The following is a 15,283-nucleotide window of genomic DNA, read 5'->3' on the forward strand; positions in this document are numbered from 1 at the left end:
ACTGCTTGTAGCAGAGGGGCTTCTCTGGGCCCACACTGAGTTAATGCTATATTTAATGGAGCATAAGTAGATGCCCATGAGTGGAGGTCACAAAAGGTCACAGTTCATGAAACTAAAATTGAATGGAGGTATTGTCTTTTATGGCACTTAAAAGTAAACATGAATTTCCCAGACTAAAACAGGAGCTTTTGAAGTCCGGTTGTCATGGTTTTTGGCTTGGTGACTGGTGTGTGTGCTGGCAGCGTCAGATCTGGTCACAGCAAACGCCACAGCAGCTGCGCTTACACATAGCTTTCTCAGACAAATTAACCCGTTCTTTGACGTTGATGAACTTCACCAAATACTGCACGGCAAATTCTCAAACTAATATCCAAATTCTCAAACTAATACAAATTACAAAGTCTGTAAGTGAAAAGCAACACATTAAAATGATGCATATTGTGACTCCCTGGTTATTGTCTTAAATGATTCAAATAAATTGAATTAAATAAAAATATTACATTAAAAACAACAAAAAATAAATATGCCTCAAACATTGCAGAAGACCATTAAAAGGCATTAAACAATTCACAATTCAAGTATAATGGTTCCTATGCCACCAAATGGCATCCTTCAAACTGGCATACCCTTTATATAAGTTATATATTTTTAATTATGAAGTTAAAACCGCCAATAGGTCCAATTGTCATTGGAGAAATAGAGCAAAAACAGAGAATATTTGGAATATTTTGTCTAAAATGTCACATCACAATATTCACTCTTTGTTTACTGAACTGTTTTATAAAATAATTATCACATTTGCAATCGCACCAATATTCTGGAAATATTTTTTAATATCATATGTTATAGGCTAATTATAAAAATAACTCAGCTAGGGCAATTTTTCCACCACATTTTGAATGCATATTAATTCTGCTGGAATTATTAGAATCACTGTTTTGTAAGCTACAAATAGAAATGGCTAACAAGTGTCAAACTAGCAGTCAAGCTAGCTCACATGAGATCAAAACATGGTTGGTGATACTGGGACGGTTGTAACGCCCCGTTACAACCGTCCCAGTATCACCAACCAAGTTTCATTTATATTGTAAAAACTAATCAAGCTAAAAAAAACCTGCATAGTTTAGCTTTAATGTGCAAATTAAAATGTTTGAGTTCATGTTTAAACTTTTTTGAGGTGTTCTACCCATTAAATAAATTTCTTGTATTATAATTTGACAGTTTCACCTCTTTTTTTGTCATGTAGTATGAAAAAAGGTAATCATTCCTTAAAAACATTAAATGAATAGTCACAATAACATGACTGATAAATAATATTTTCCATTTTGAGTATATGATTGATTAATTATGTATATTTTAGACATGTCACAACCGTCCCTGACATGTGTTACAACCGTCCCTGTACACTGGGACGGTTGTAACAGTGGAGAGACTGTATTAAAATCAATTTGCAACCTGTACATATTTCATAAAACCACTTAAATACATTGTTTCAGAAGTTGACAGATTGAAGTTTATAATATAACAAATTGGTTATTCCAGTATAAATGGTTTTTGATGTATTGCTAAAATGGAAAAAAGTGTTACAACTGTCCCTGGTCTCCCCTATATATATATATATATATATATATATATATATATATATATATATATTTATATATTTATATATATATATATTATTGTGTAACACCCTTAAATGTTTAAAAACAATATTTAAAAACGCAGAAATAAAAGAAATTTAAAGATACATCAGCACTTAAAAGAGTGGCATGTTTGATCTCAGACATTACTAGAGTGGACAGTGTTATTCATGGGCTAGTCTTGTGCCTGAGTCCAACCCAGCCCTCTCTATTGAGTCCCCCCGCATGAGCTGATACATCTCATACAGACCCTCTGTGCACGCGTGACAGCAGCAGCAGCAGCAGCGCGAGCACAGCACAGCACGTCACTCCAGACGACTTCAATACATCACAATCCGCGCAGCCAAGGAAACCCACCAAAACTTTACCCCCCAAATCCCCGGACCCTCAGGGTGGGGTAGAGCCGCAGAGAAGCAGCAGCACAAACAAAAGCACTCCTCTTGGCTTTAAGATACCAGCTGCAAAAAAAAGTTCAGATACAAACTCAAGACGACAAGCGGAACCGATCGGGGTCTCCACATTTCCATGCAAAACTTTTTCTGAAGTCAGTGAACGCGGAGCGGCGAGCATCAAACTGACGGACTGAAAATGGCAATCACATGGACAATCATTGTATTAGGTGAGTTTACGTTCATTAACGTTAAGGATGGTGTTTGAATATTAATTAACTTAAACAGGCTACTCATATAGAGGCTAAATAATAATTAGACAAATTAATATAACGCGATATAGGCTCATTAACGGTTGATTATTCAAACGCCTCTTTTGAATATAAACTGTTAGTTGTTTTAGAACTTATTAATAAATGTTTTAAATTCATTCAATGTTCTAATTCACAATAACGTCATAGTGACTTAAACGTATTTATTCAGTTGCTATTAGCGGCAATAGAGAGAAGACTTTGAGTCCGACTTTAACATTTAGTTCACACTAACTTTTATTAATGAGCCAAAAAGTGTTGTATTAGGGGATAACAATTGCCCCTTTACTATTTTTAATTTCTTAAGTGATTAGCCTACTGTTTTTCAAACCGTAAAAAAAAATAAAATCAATTTATGGGACACTTTCTGACATGCTCATCTAAATTAACAAACAAACAAAAAAACTGTTGGAATTATCATAAACATTTATATTTGAATGTGCATCAGCTGCTAATCTGATGTTAATGACTTAAAGATAATGATCAAAAAATAACATTTTGCTGACAGCGATGGCTGCTGATCTTAAAGGTCCTGACCACATGTGTGGGGGAGATTTGTTATAGTGGCAGAAAATTGTGCAAAGAGCTCTGGGAAGTGCAGCATCTGTGCCACTCAACATTTCTGTCCGCTGCTTTGCTGAAATGACAAACAGTGACACAATTACAGATGAAGTGCGTCTCCGACTCAAGAGGGATGTAAGGGAGGAGACTGTTATTCTTTAATTATCAGTGTGGTGCACCTGCACCCGTCCACATCAGGCTGACAGCCTATAAAAGAAGGTCATGTTTTGTTTAGCTGACCTAAAAGCATCATAAGCATTTCTGACTAGCCTATACTCTGTCTCCGTCAGCCTTTTCTGAGAGGTCTAATTAATTGTTTGAAATTGCATTCTTGCAAGGCTTGGAGTAGTGCAAGAAGTGAGGATGTTGTAATCTCCACTTTTTAAGGTTCATTACGGTTAAGCCTTTAGGCTCTCAATGTTTTTTCCCCATGCCGAATATTTATAAAATGTTCCCTATGATTAACCGGAGTTTTGAGGGCTTCCTTGTGTTCCTTCAACATTTATATTAGCCAAACTAAACTGACTGCATCAAAGTATCTTTTGGCAATGGTGTGGATGAGTACTGACCGGACATCTCACACAAGGCTTGGGAAAGTGCAGAACAATGGTTAGGAAAGTGTTCTGTCAACAAACCCGTTCCCAGGGAAGGTGTGGCATTTATTTCCTCTCTCCTCTGTTCACTTCTTTCATAATCTCTCTCTCTCTTACTGCATCTCTAAGCCGATCCAACTTTTTATTCGATTATTGAGATTATTCAAAGAATGAAAGACTGATTTCTATGAAGCATGAGTAGATGAGGGTGGATTTGTAGAATGCTTTTTAAAGACCCCATGAAAAGCCTTATTATGCGTGGTTTTCCTACTGAAACAGGAAGTTTGGGTGAAGGGCGTGTCCCTTTTTAAATAGCCAATAACCATTAGTTTGCATTACAACCATGAACTAAAAAAACCCACAGTTGAATAAAACTGAAATAGATTTTTTTATTAATATAATACACTATCGTTCAAAGGTTTGGGATCAGTAAGATGTCTTTATGTTTTTGTCTCTTATGTAACTGAGTTACAAATATTCATATTGTCACAGAAGTACTGGAATAAAAGTTTATAGTTCAGATATAAACAACTATGCTAGCAATCAAAATTGAGCAAATCACCTTTAGAAAGCTTCAAATTACGACTATCGATTACATCGTTACACCAGTAGGTGGCAACAAGTGACTGTTAAAAAAAATAATGTCATTGAATCATTCATTCAAGAGATTATTTTTAATAATCAATGGAAATTTTGACATAAATTACATTTTTAGCTAACTCATTCTGTATATGTACATTTCTGAAATACATAACTTAGGCAGTTACCTCTGATAACAGATCACTCTAAATTGTAATTAGGACTCATGCATTTTCTCTAAAGCTGCTTTGAAATGACGTGTATTGTGAAAAGCGCTATACAAATAAATATTAATTGAATTGAATAAAGAGATTAGTTCAAAAAACACTGATTCATCCAGTAATGAAACAAGTTAAGTCTGTATGAGTGAATCATTCATTCAAAACTGATGTTTTTTTTTTTATTCATTCAGATTATTTTAACATTTTAAATAGACTGCAGCAATTAACGTTTTGTCAGAACCTCGAGTAAACATGTTACATGTTATTTTGTTTAGTTTGTCTGTTCAGAATCGTGGGGAATCAATCTCTGTTTTAAACAAAAAAAAATGTGATTCTTAATTTATCCAGAATCATGCAGCTCTACCATGAGTGCAAGATGAGTCACAAGTTTACCCAAAATAGATAGTATAGTGTATATTTATCAGCTAAATCTTTATTTTGACATACTAGCATAACTATTAGTAACTATTCATTGACTAAAAGCCACAGAACGCCAATTTTGATTTCATGGGTTCTTAGTATGGCACCAAGAAGTAGTGTAATTCCCTGCTTAACGTAGGAGTGTCGGAATGCTTTATAAGGGAGCTGTGTAAGGTAAAGAGAGAGTGAGAGATACGCTTGTGTATCTTGAGATTGCAAAGATGGCCCCCCTCTGTCAGTCTCCCCCTCCTCTTCTGATCTCCTTATTATGTATAACGTCTGCAACTGGCACCGCCACGGTCTTCAACTCCCTTCTCTAATCCAACCTCTAACCCGGCCTCCCCTCTCCACCCACAAATCCTTCATTTCATCACACGGATACTTTGCGCCTTAAAGCAGCTAGTATTTCTTAGCAAAAAAAAAAAAAAAAAAAGGCACTCTCCAACAGATGAGCTCATATTTCACCTCCTCATTATTGAGTGTTTGCAATTATTCAAAATCCCTTTATCCTTAAATGGGGGGGATGTGGCACTTCAGCTTTGATACCTCACACTTTGAGTATGCAGTCCTCAAAAAGCTTGATACAGTTCTATTAGTACGCCATAATGACGTCTGATAGTGTGTGTCATGAGGAATGCATTTGAGTCAGGCACACAAATGTCCTCTGACCTTGTTCGGCCCCTGTCCAGCCCTCTCAGACTCCTTCTCTTTTTCTTCTGTCTGTCTTTCATTCATTGTGCACATTTTTATATTCACAGTCCCTCTCCTCATCTCAATAGAGGGGGTTAGATGCCCACCAACTCCATCTTACCCCTCCCCCTCCTACTGGGCCTGTTCAATTACCCCTGAATAGGACACTATCTTGGGGAGAGGGGGCTTGGGGCCCAAGAAGGTCTTTTTTTTTCTTGTTGGGGGGGGGGGGGGGGGGGGGTCCTAGTATTCAGATCAATTAGTACAATACAATATAATACAACTGTATTAATCCAAGAGGCAAATTAGGAACAGTTTACAACTTGATTAATCCCCTTAAAATATAACTTGGTCCTTTAAATTAAAGATTTTGATAATATTTTTACTTTCAGACAAAGAAATCTGAATAAACTCGGTCAATACAAACTTATTTTGATTTTCAATAAACTTTTTTTTGTTTGTGAACAGCTTTTCACAAACTTTAAACTAGTTACACTAGCGGTCAAAAGAATATTTTAATTTTTTAATTTTTTGAAAGACATCCTGGCTGCATTTATTTGATAAAAAATACAGTAAAAGTTGTATTATTGTGAAATATTATTACAATTTAACATCTCTGTCTGTCTATATAATGCTCCGTTTATTTTTTTCCTGTGATGGAAAAGTTAAATTTTCAGCAGTCACATGATCCTTCAGAAATCATTCTAATTTGCTGATCAACGTTGAAACAGTTTTTGCTGCTTAATATTTTTGTGGAAAAGTGATACATTACCATTTAAAAGTTTGAGGTACGTATGTTTTTTTTTAAAAAAAAGAAAAAGAAATTTATACTTTTGTTCAGCAAGTATGCTTTAAAATGCTGTTCTTTTGAACTTTCTATTCAAAATATTAATAGCAAAAATATTAAGCAGAAGAAACAGTCAATATTTTCAATATTGATAATAATAATAATAATAATAATAACCATTATTTGTAATTGAGCACTAATAATAATTCGTAATAAATAAGCACCAAATGAGCAAATTAGAATGATTTCAGAAGGATCATGTGACACTAAAGACTGGAATAATGATGATGAAAATTCAGCTTTATCATCACAGGAATAAATTAAAATATATTAAAACAGAAAACAGTTATTTGAAATTGTAATAATATTTGACAATATTAATGTTTTTACTGTATTTTTGATCAAATCAATTTGATCAGCCATGATAAGCAAGAGATCCCAGTCTTTAAGATGAGTGTGTTGAGCTCCTGTTATCTGGTACCTCCAGAATCCCAGTGAGAGTGTGGGAGCCTGTAGGACAGATATGCCTCTGTGAGGGGTCAGCCATGAAATGTCTGCATATTGTCTAAACAGTCTCTACATTGATAGTGTTAGGACCGGCAGCCCTGTCAGTGGGTAATATACAGACCGCAACTGACAGCAGGGTCAACGAGGGTCAATCCTAACGATGGAACTATTGGAAACCTCGGGGTGATGAAGGATAAGAGTAAAAACACCAACCTCAAACTTTCCATTACTCAAACTAATACATTCAAAGAGTTTCATGGTAATCAATTGGGTGCTTAAAAACAAGAACCAATGGCGTGCAGAGAAAGGACTTAGTTCAACATGTAAGGTCTGGAGCTGTGATAGGCAGCCATGCTGATTAGCAGTGGCCGTATTTTTGGATACGCAAGGCTGCGTGATAAGATGGTGATTAGACAGAGGGCTAAACGAAAGACAACACTGGTTCACCAACCAAAATAAACAGCCTCTCATCACTACCCCCCATCCCGACAGCAACCCCGTTTCTACAACAACCACTACTGATTGTCCTGACATCCCATTAGGTCAAGATTTACAAGATCTTCATCCTGGGTGGCCAATGAACAGTTCTGGTAAAAAGCATTAGGAACTACACCAACACTGGAAATTAATAGTGTTAAATGTAGGAGTTTAAGTCACTTATTACATAAAGTTTTGGACTGATTGATATAAATAGTCGCCATGGTGTTTGGATCAGCCAACGATGTTTTGACAGAGATATCTGCTTACTGTCATGAATAATGACTCAAATTGTTTTAAGTTACACAACACACACACACACACACACACACACATATATATATATATATATATATATATATATAAGACAGCTGTAGCTTAAATAAAAAGCTTAAGTACTATAATAATATATAATAATTTCATTATGTGTATGTGTGTGTGGTGGGTGGGTAATAAACACTGGATCAAGTAAGGTAGATGTCTGTTGAATAGCAAATATGAACTTGAGAGCTGCAGGTTAAAGGAGAACTCCGGTCAATTTTAACATTGAGCTCATTTTTTTGTACATTTGGAGTGCTGTCAATACAGAGAACAACGACAAAAATCGGTGTTGCCTACACCGAGTTATTCTATTTTTAAAATTTGCACCCTGTTGACTTCAATAGGGCAAGTACTAAACCTGCTTTTAGCCTCTTAACATCCTTGATGTGTCATTACAAGTGCACAGAAAATGTGAGTGATTCCTTCAGAGTGAACATGGGTGAATCTGACTTTAGGCAACACCGATTTTTGTTGTTGTTCTCTGTATTGACAGCACTCCAAATGTACAATAAAATGAGCTCAATGTTAAAATTGACCGGAGTTCTCCTTTAAGGAAAAACTATTGTATTGAGTCTCAAGAGACTATGAAACAAATTTGGACACCATTGTTTTGGCATCTGTGGTTTCGCCCATAAGAGTAGGTGTGTTACTTCCTAAGTTATTGTATGGAGTGTCCTGTCAAGCTCACTACAACAGAGATAAAGTCCCATAACAATGTGACATCAAGACACAATATTAACAATATGATGTGCATAAATAAAAACAAGAAAACTTAAATTCACAGCTTGACCGAATTCATTCAAACTTAGTAATGAAAATGTACTGTTTTTCAAAGGCCGTCTGATACCTAAAGAAGGAAGGAAATTGCATGAAATCAAAATATAAGACGGTCTGTTTAAATTATGTTTATATATATATTATATTTAATATACCCAATGCCATTTTAAGCATACAATTAAATCACTGCCAATAAAATTTCACTGATGATGATGTGATAATACAGGAATTAGGAAATTTCACTTTGAAGAACAAAATTTTAGAACTACATCCACATACGAAAAGAATCCAGATGAGGTCTGACTGTTAAAATAACTAATCTCAGCTCTTGATTCCTGGTTTAGAGTGTTTATTTACAAACAGCGAAAATACTCCATAAAAAGTAACAAAATTCAGTTGTTACTTTTGTCAATTGATAGAACACTAATAGTTCTGTTTAAATCATAGTTCCAGTGTGCATTTACTCATCAGCAATGACTTTCACTCTTTTCAACATGCAAAAACAGAGTTTACAGCACTGCTGCTGTGTACCTACTGAATAATTCCCCATAGCAATCGCACAGAACCAATAAGAAATGCAGAGCAGCATATTCCTACACTTCTAATATGTTTTTTTTTTTTTTTTCTCATAGGTGCCCTCCTCCTGCATGACATGCAATGCGACTCATCGGAATCCATTCAGACCACCTTACAGACAACCACTAATCCGATTTTATCCACCACTTCAAACTCCAGTTCAAACACCTCACCGAATCCTCCTTCAACCACCTCACCAAACCCCACTACAACCCCCTCACTGAGCCCCACTACACTCGCCACATTGGGCCCTACTACACCCAAATCTACACTCACCACATCGGACCCTAAAAAGCCCAACACACTGAGCCCCATTATAGTCACCTCATCAAACCCTACTACAATCATCTTATCGAGCCCCTCTATAACCACCTCACTGAACACCATTAACCCCACCTCACTGAACCCTAGTACAACCATTTCACTGTATTCCACCCCAGCCACTACAAAAGGTCACACTGACACATCTTTAACATCTTTGACAACTAAAGAGCTGACCCAGCAACCAACAACGTCTGATTCACCCCAACAAGTCACAACCCAAATCACAACAATTCAACCCACCACAACCAACACAAAAGCTACTCCTACAGAATCCAACCTCAGTTCTCAAAACACACCATCACTCAGCCAAGGGACCACCAGCTCAAATAAACCTGCAACCACTACCCATAAAGAAAGTGGAACAACCCCTGTCAACCAGGCAGACACATCAACTGTCTCCACAAATCGTGAGTCACATTAATCACAATAGTACAGCCTTTATGACTGCACAACTTGAACAGCGCTTAAATATTTATATATGGTACATTCTGTGATTTACTTACCCTCTTGTCCTTCATACTCGTATGGCTTTTTTTCTTCCACGGAACACAAAAGCATCACTTTTGAAGAATGTTCATGCTGTTCTTTTTGCTCTTGGTCTCTTTATGCTCCTATTGTATTGGAAAGAGCATTTAGTCATCTGTAATTAAGTACTTAAATGTCAAATATGTGCTAGAAATAGCGGAAAAGCATAATGATTTGTGCTTCACAGTCTATGGGAATGGGAAAATTCTGAGTTCTATACAGGGAATGTCAATGCACAACCTATGGCCTCTCTAACTTTTCTTCATCACACTTACAGTAGATAATCTGTTTCAAAACCAATAGTTAGATGTTATCATGCTGCTTGGTTAATAATCTGATAAGCATAAAAACACAACACAGCAATGTTAGGTAAAATAGCCTACTTCAAATATAAACAGATTTGGTTTTAATTATTTACAGTTGTAATCGAAATTATTATACATCGCACCCATTGCAAATCAGTTTTATAGGCAAAATTTACAGACTTTCAACTGTTTGCAATGAACAAATCAAAGAAAAGTAATTGAAATAGCTCAACACAACAAATGTTTCAAGTGGTTTCCCCAAATTCAACTGAAAATGCAACTTTTAATGACTTCTGCAGTCTCAAAATTATTCAACCCATTCATGGCAAGCTTTTTTTTTTACTTTTGCTGTCGTGACCTGCAGCAAACGAGATGTATAACCAGACAGCAGCTTCTGGCAGCGTTTCTGAGGAATCTTAGCCCATTCCTAATGAGAAATGGCCTACAGTTCAGTAATATTATTGGGTTTGCATGCTGCAACTGCTTTCTTCAAATCCCACCAGAGATTTTCTATGTGGTTCAAGTCAGGTGACTGTGATGGCCACTGTAGGATCTTCCAGGACTTCTTCTGCAACCAAGCCTTGGTGGAATTTGAGGTATGCTTGGGATCATTGTCCTGTTTGGAAGGTCCAATGACGCCCAAGCTTCAGCTCCCTCACTGATGTCATGACGTTTTCTCCAAGGATTTCTTGATATTGCAATGAATCCATTTTGCCTTCCACACGCTACAGGTTTCCAGTGCCAGAGGATGCAAAGCAGCCCCAGAGCATCACCAAACCTCCACCATGCTTAACTGTAGACAAAGTGTTCTTTTCTGCATATGCTGCTCCAGATATCCCGCTGATCCAAAGGGCCAAAAAAGTTCCAGTTTTGTTTCATCGCTCCACAGAACAGAATCCCAAAACTTCTGTGGCTTATTTCTATGATTTTGAGCACTTTTCTTGTACTTTTGGGTCAGTAGTGATTTACGTTTTGGAATTCTGGCATGGAAACCGAATGCATTTAGTACACGCCTTACTGTGCAAGCTGAAACCTCAGTGCCTGTTATAAGTCTTGCTGGAGGTCTTTTGCAGTCACTCAAGGGTTTTCCTGAACCTGCCTTCTGAGAAATCTGGTTGTAGTCATTTATAGCTTCCTTATTCTGCCCCGTCCAGGTAGTGTAACCACTGTTCCTTTATTTTTGAACTTGCGAACTATGCTTCCAACTATGTCTGTTGGAACATTTAGTGTCTTCGTTATCTTTTTGTATCCTGTTCCTTTTTTGTGAAGGGCGATGATTATCTTCTCTTAACTTTTTGGACCATTCTTTTGACTTAGCCATATTTATAACATGCAGTCAAACGTGACACTCAACAAACCTAGCCAGTTCAGATATTTCATGTGTTCTAGCTTAAGCACACCTGATGCAACTAATGAAGCCCTTGATTAGTTGCATCAGGTGTGCTTGAGACAACGCCTGTTTTGCAGATTTGTTGACTGCTGTCAGGGATTCTGTTAAGAGGGATGAATAATTTTGAGACTGCAGAAGTCATTAAAAGTTGCATTTTCAAATGAATTTGGGGAAACCACTTGAAACTGTTGTGTTGAGATATTTCAATTACTTTTGTTTGATCTGTTCATTGCAAACAGCTGAAAGTCTGTACATTTTGCCAATAAAACTGATTTGCAATGGGGGCTGAATAATTTCAATTACAACTGTAGTTATTCTGAATAATTTTCAGAAGCAGTGTGTTACAAAGTTACAAAACGTACAAGATTTTCAATTGTGATGTGAGCACTATTCTTTTATGGTAAATTATGGCACTTTTTTTTAGCTTGACAGTTCTTGGTAACCGTATGGGAAAGAGCACTGAATCTTCAAAATATATTCTGCTGTGTTCCACAATAACAAGTTGACATGAGGGTGAGTAAATGATGACAGAATGTAGTTTTAGTTTGGACTAATAAAAATAATTTACTTTTCATGTCCACACCACAGCAGCACCAGACTCTACGTCGGCTGTTTCTCAAACTATTCAGACGACGGAAGCACAAACAACTTCTGCTTCGATCACATCAGTTGATCCTGCGACTAGCACCTCAACTCCCGGAAATATCACTCATGTAAAATACTAGCATTTATGGTTTTGGTTTCTTGTATATTGTTTACATTCTTGACCCTGATATTGAACATGATCATGTTCTTTATTTTCTCTTCTGCAGCCTGTCTTTAATCTGAGCGACAGCATTAAGGTGAGAGCACATTTCCATACTAAAATGCACTAACAATTCAATATCAAGACCCTCTGTGGAAAAATACCACAAGGGAGCTGTTTGACCTGTAAACTCTGAACGTTTAAAGACATTGTTAAATAATTTTAAAATCGATTACAGAACAATATATGAAATGGAGCCAGAGAACATTTCTTGGTCAAGAGCAGTATGCAGATTGCCTGACTATTTTTCAAAAAATCAGCCTAGATTCTCCTTAAAAATGATCAAATCATGCATATTTGTTTTGTTTGCACAGGGGAACATCATTCTTGAAACCTGTAAGATGTTGGGTCAGAAGATGAAAGGAAATTGCTCGGTCACCTTGGAAATTCAAGGCAAACAATTAATTGCAACAGTAAGAATAAACGGTGAGGGAAATGTTACGGTTTCCAAACATATTAGAGCCTCATCTGAAGGAATCACTGGATTTAGTGCTTGCCATATTGTGATCAGTTATCTTTGATAACATAAGTACAGAAAATGTTATTATAGTAATTCCCTTCTTTTTCCATTTACAGCCGACAAAAATATACCGATAGAAAACTACAGACCTTCAGAACAGGTCAGGCTATAAACAGACAACAATACTGTGACTCTCTCAGGAAGTTTGTTTATTCTCAAACACACCTTTTCTTGGCAGAAAGGAGATGTTAGCGAGCAGACGATTCCAGACACGTTGATTGCCATCTTGGCTTCGAGTGGCACTTTGGTGCTCATTTTGTGCTGCTTTGCTACGTACTGCACTTATCATCGCAGATCCTACAGGAAGAACCAGGTAATACTCAATTCCAAACACAAAAATGAGTCAGACGTACTTGCATTGATTGGGTCAGTCTCTAGTTTCAATAAATACAGCTAATGGCCTTTTTGCTCTCTGAATTTTGAAACAATGTTCTGAATGATTCGAGTCCTTTAAATGTCAAAGTTTAAAGTTACGCCCTGATTACCAAAGTGTTACGCTGTTTAACATCCCAAAATATACTTTTACCTGGATAGCAACACCTGACGGAAGAGATGCAAACAGTGGAGAATGGTTACCATGATAATCCAACACTGGAGGTGATGGAGGTACAGCCGGAGATGCAAGAGAAGAAACTGGCATTGAACGGGGAGTTCAACGACAGCTGGATCGTCCCCATAGACAACCTGCTGAAAGAGGACATACCTGATGAAGAAGACACACACTTGTAGTGGCACCAGACAAAACCTGGTGCTCTCATAATGGTAGATTGTGACCAGACAGAATGTAGGAAGAGCAGAGATTGATGTAAAGACTATCAAACAACAGTTTCATTTGGTTCCCGGATGTACATGCTGTAATGTAGTAGTTAGATGTCAAGTACGTGCTAGAAATAGCAGAAAACCTTTCATGTGTCACTGTGTATGGGAAAGGGAAATGTCTGAGTTGTGTACATGGACTGTCAATGTGCCTTAACTTTTCCTTATCACTCTTATTTTAAAACCAATAGTTTGTGTTAGCATGTTGCTTAGCTAACTATCTAGCCTGTTTCAATTAATTAAATTAAAAACTGAATTTAGAATTTATATTTTATGTGATTAAGCTCACCATCTTTGATTTTTTTCCCCCCACTGCAGTGCATTCTGGGACTGCCTTAGAATTTGTTCAAAATGTGGCAATTTCATTGCCTTCGCATCGGAGGCGTGCCTCATGATGCCTCAAAATGCCACCAAGCACTGTCTAGTTAAGTTTAATGTACAAATTGCTCTGTTTTTTTCTCTAAAGTGATATATTCAAGATTCACAGCGTTTCTGATCAGTGGATGTCCATGACTTTTCCATGAATTTTCCCATAATGTGATTTTAAAAATCAGCACTCACAAAGTCTCTTGACATTACTTTTATAATTCAGTACCGTGGAAACCCTGTATTAATTCTTGAGAGGAATGTAATTGTTATGCTTGTATATAATGCTTTTTTTAATGCTTCTTTGTTTGTTTTCTGTTTAGGGAAGATTAACACTCATAGGCACCAAATTACACTGTGACCAATGGATAATTCATCCTGGTAAATTAGACTATGGTTCAAGATAACTTTTACATGATCTTCCTTCTGTTCTACCTGTGTTGATAACTGAGCTAGAATGAAGGTTTACAGTCTTGTTAACCTGAAACTTTTGACACTAAATCCAACACAACTCAGTCAAATGTATTTACAACTATTTAAATATTCATATGCCACTGTCTTTAATTAGAATTGTCAGTTTAGTTCATTGATCACCTTTTTTTTGGGGGGGGGGATGTTTTATTTAATTGTTTTGATGTTGATTTCACCAAAACATTATTTTTATTGTATTTGCATGCACTACACCAATTTTCATTATAAAGGATTCACTGTTGCCTCGGTTTAGCTGATCTACTTCCACCAAAGTATTAATTTTGAATTTATAGCTGTATTCTGTATTTGAAAGTCAGTTTGCTACTGTGTGCAAACAACAGGGGTCTGATACACTGGAAGCCGCATCTCTGTCAGATGGGACAGGGACGGCCATGATTTTTAATAAATTAAAAAAATTGTGATTTTTTTTTTAAAGAAAGTGTGTTTTCTTGTTAAAAGCAATAGGACAGATGATACGACATGTTGATGCACTTCATCTTGAACAATTAAAAAATTATATACACTAGTGTTCAAAAGTTTGGGGTTTTTGAAAGAAGCCTTTTATGTTCACCAAAGGTTAATTTCATTTATTTGCACAAAAATACAGTGAAATATTATTACAATTCAAAATAACGTATCTATTTTTTTGTGGAACCCATGATGCTTTTTTCAGGATTCTTTGATGAACAGAACATTTATATGAGATAGTTTAATGCATACTTGCTGAATACAAGTATTAAATTCTTTTTTTTTTTTTTAAATACCTTACTGAACCCAAACTTTTGAACAGTATTGTAAATAGACATTTAAAAATTAAAATATATTTAAAAGCTTTACAAAAAAAAAAAAAAAAAAACTCAAATCATGAGTCAACGCTTTAAGCTTTTATAGGTCTGATGTTAAAGGAAGACC

General features: G+C 36.3%; 1 protein-coding gene across 2 annotated transcripts; it reads left to right on the forward strand.

The window, feature by feature from the left end:
• Positions 1–1,882: 1,882 nt before the first annotated feature.
• podxl (podocalyxin-like) lies at positions 1,883–14,810 on the forward strand. 2 transcript variants are annotated; one of them, XM_079870267.1, is made up of 8 exons: positions 1,883–2,259; positions 8,906–9,580; positions 11,982–12,106; positions 12,206–12,235; positions 12,513–12,624; positions 12,775–12,818; positions 12,897–13,031; positions 13,253–14,810. In XM_079870267.1, exons 1-8 carry the CDS (start codon positions 2,229–2,231, stop codon positions 13,445–13,447), a joined length of 1,347 nt encoding a protein of 448 aa, XP_079726393.1. In that variant the 5' UTR covers positions 1,883–2,228; the 3' UTR covers positions 13,448–14,810. The 2 variants fall into 2 exon arrangements, with proteins under 2 accessions (XP_079726393.1, XP_079726394.1); XM_079870268.1 differs by having other exon boundaries at positions 2,102–2,259; positions 11,985–12,106.
• Positions 14,811–15,283: the final 473 nt, after the last annotated feature.

This window comes from Squalius cephalus (assembly GCF_949319135.1).
Source record: "Squalius cephalus genome assembly, chromosome: 4".
Taxonomy (NCBI): Eukaryota; Metazoa; Chordata; class Actinopteri; order Cypriniformes; family Leuciscidae; genus Squalius; species Squalius cephalus.

Coding starts and splice junctions, on each gene's coding strand:
- podxl (XM_079870267.1), top strand. CDS start 2,229: ATGGCAATCACATGGACAATCATTGTATTAG. Junction 12,107..12,205: donor CTCCCGGAAATATCACTCAT/GTAAAATACTAG, acceptor TCTCTTCTGCAG/CCTGTCTTTAATCTGAGCGA. Junction 12,625..12,774: donor TGCAACAGTAAGAATAAACG/GTGAGGGAAATG, acceptor TTCCATTTACAG/CCGACAAAAATATACCGATA.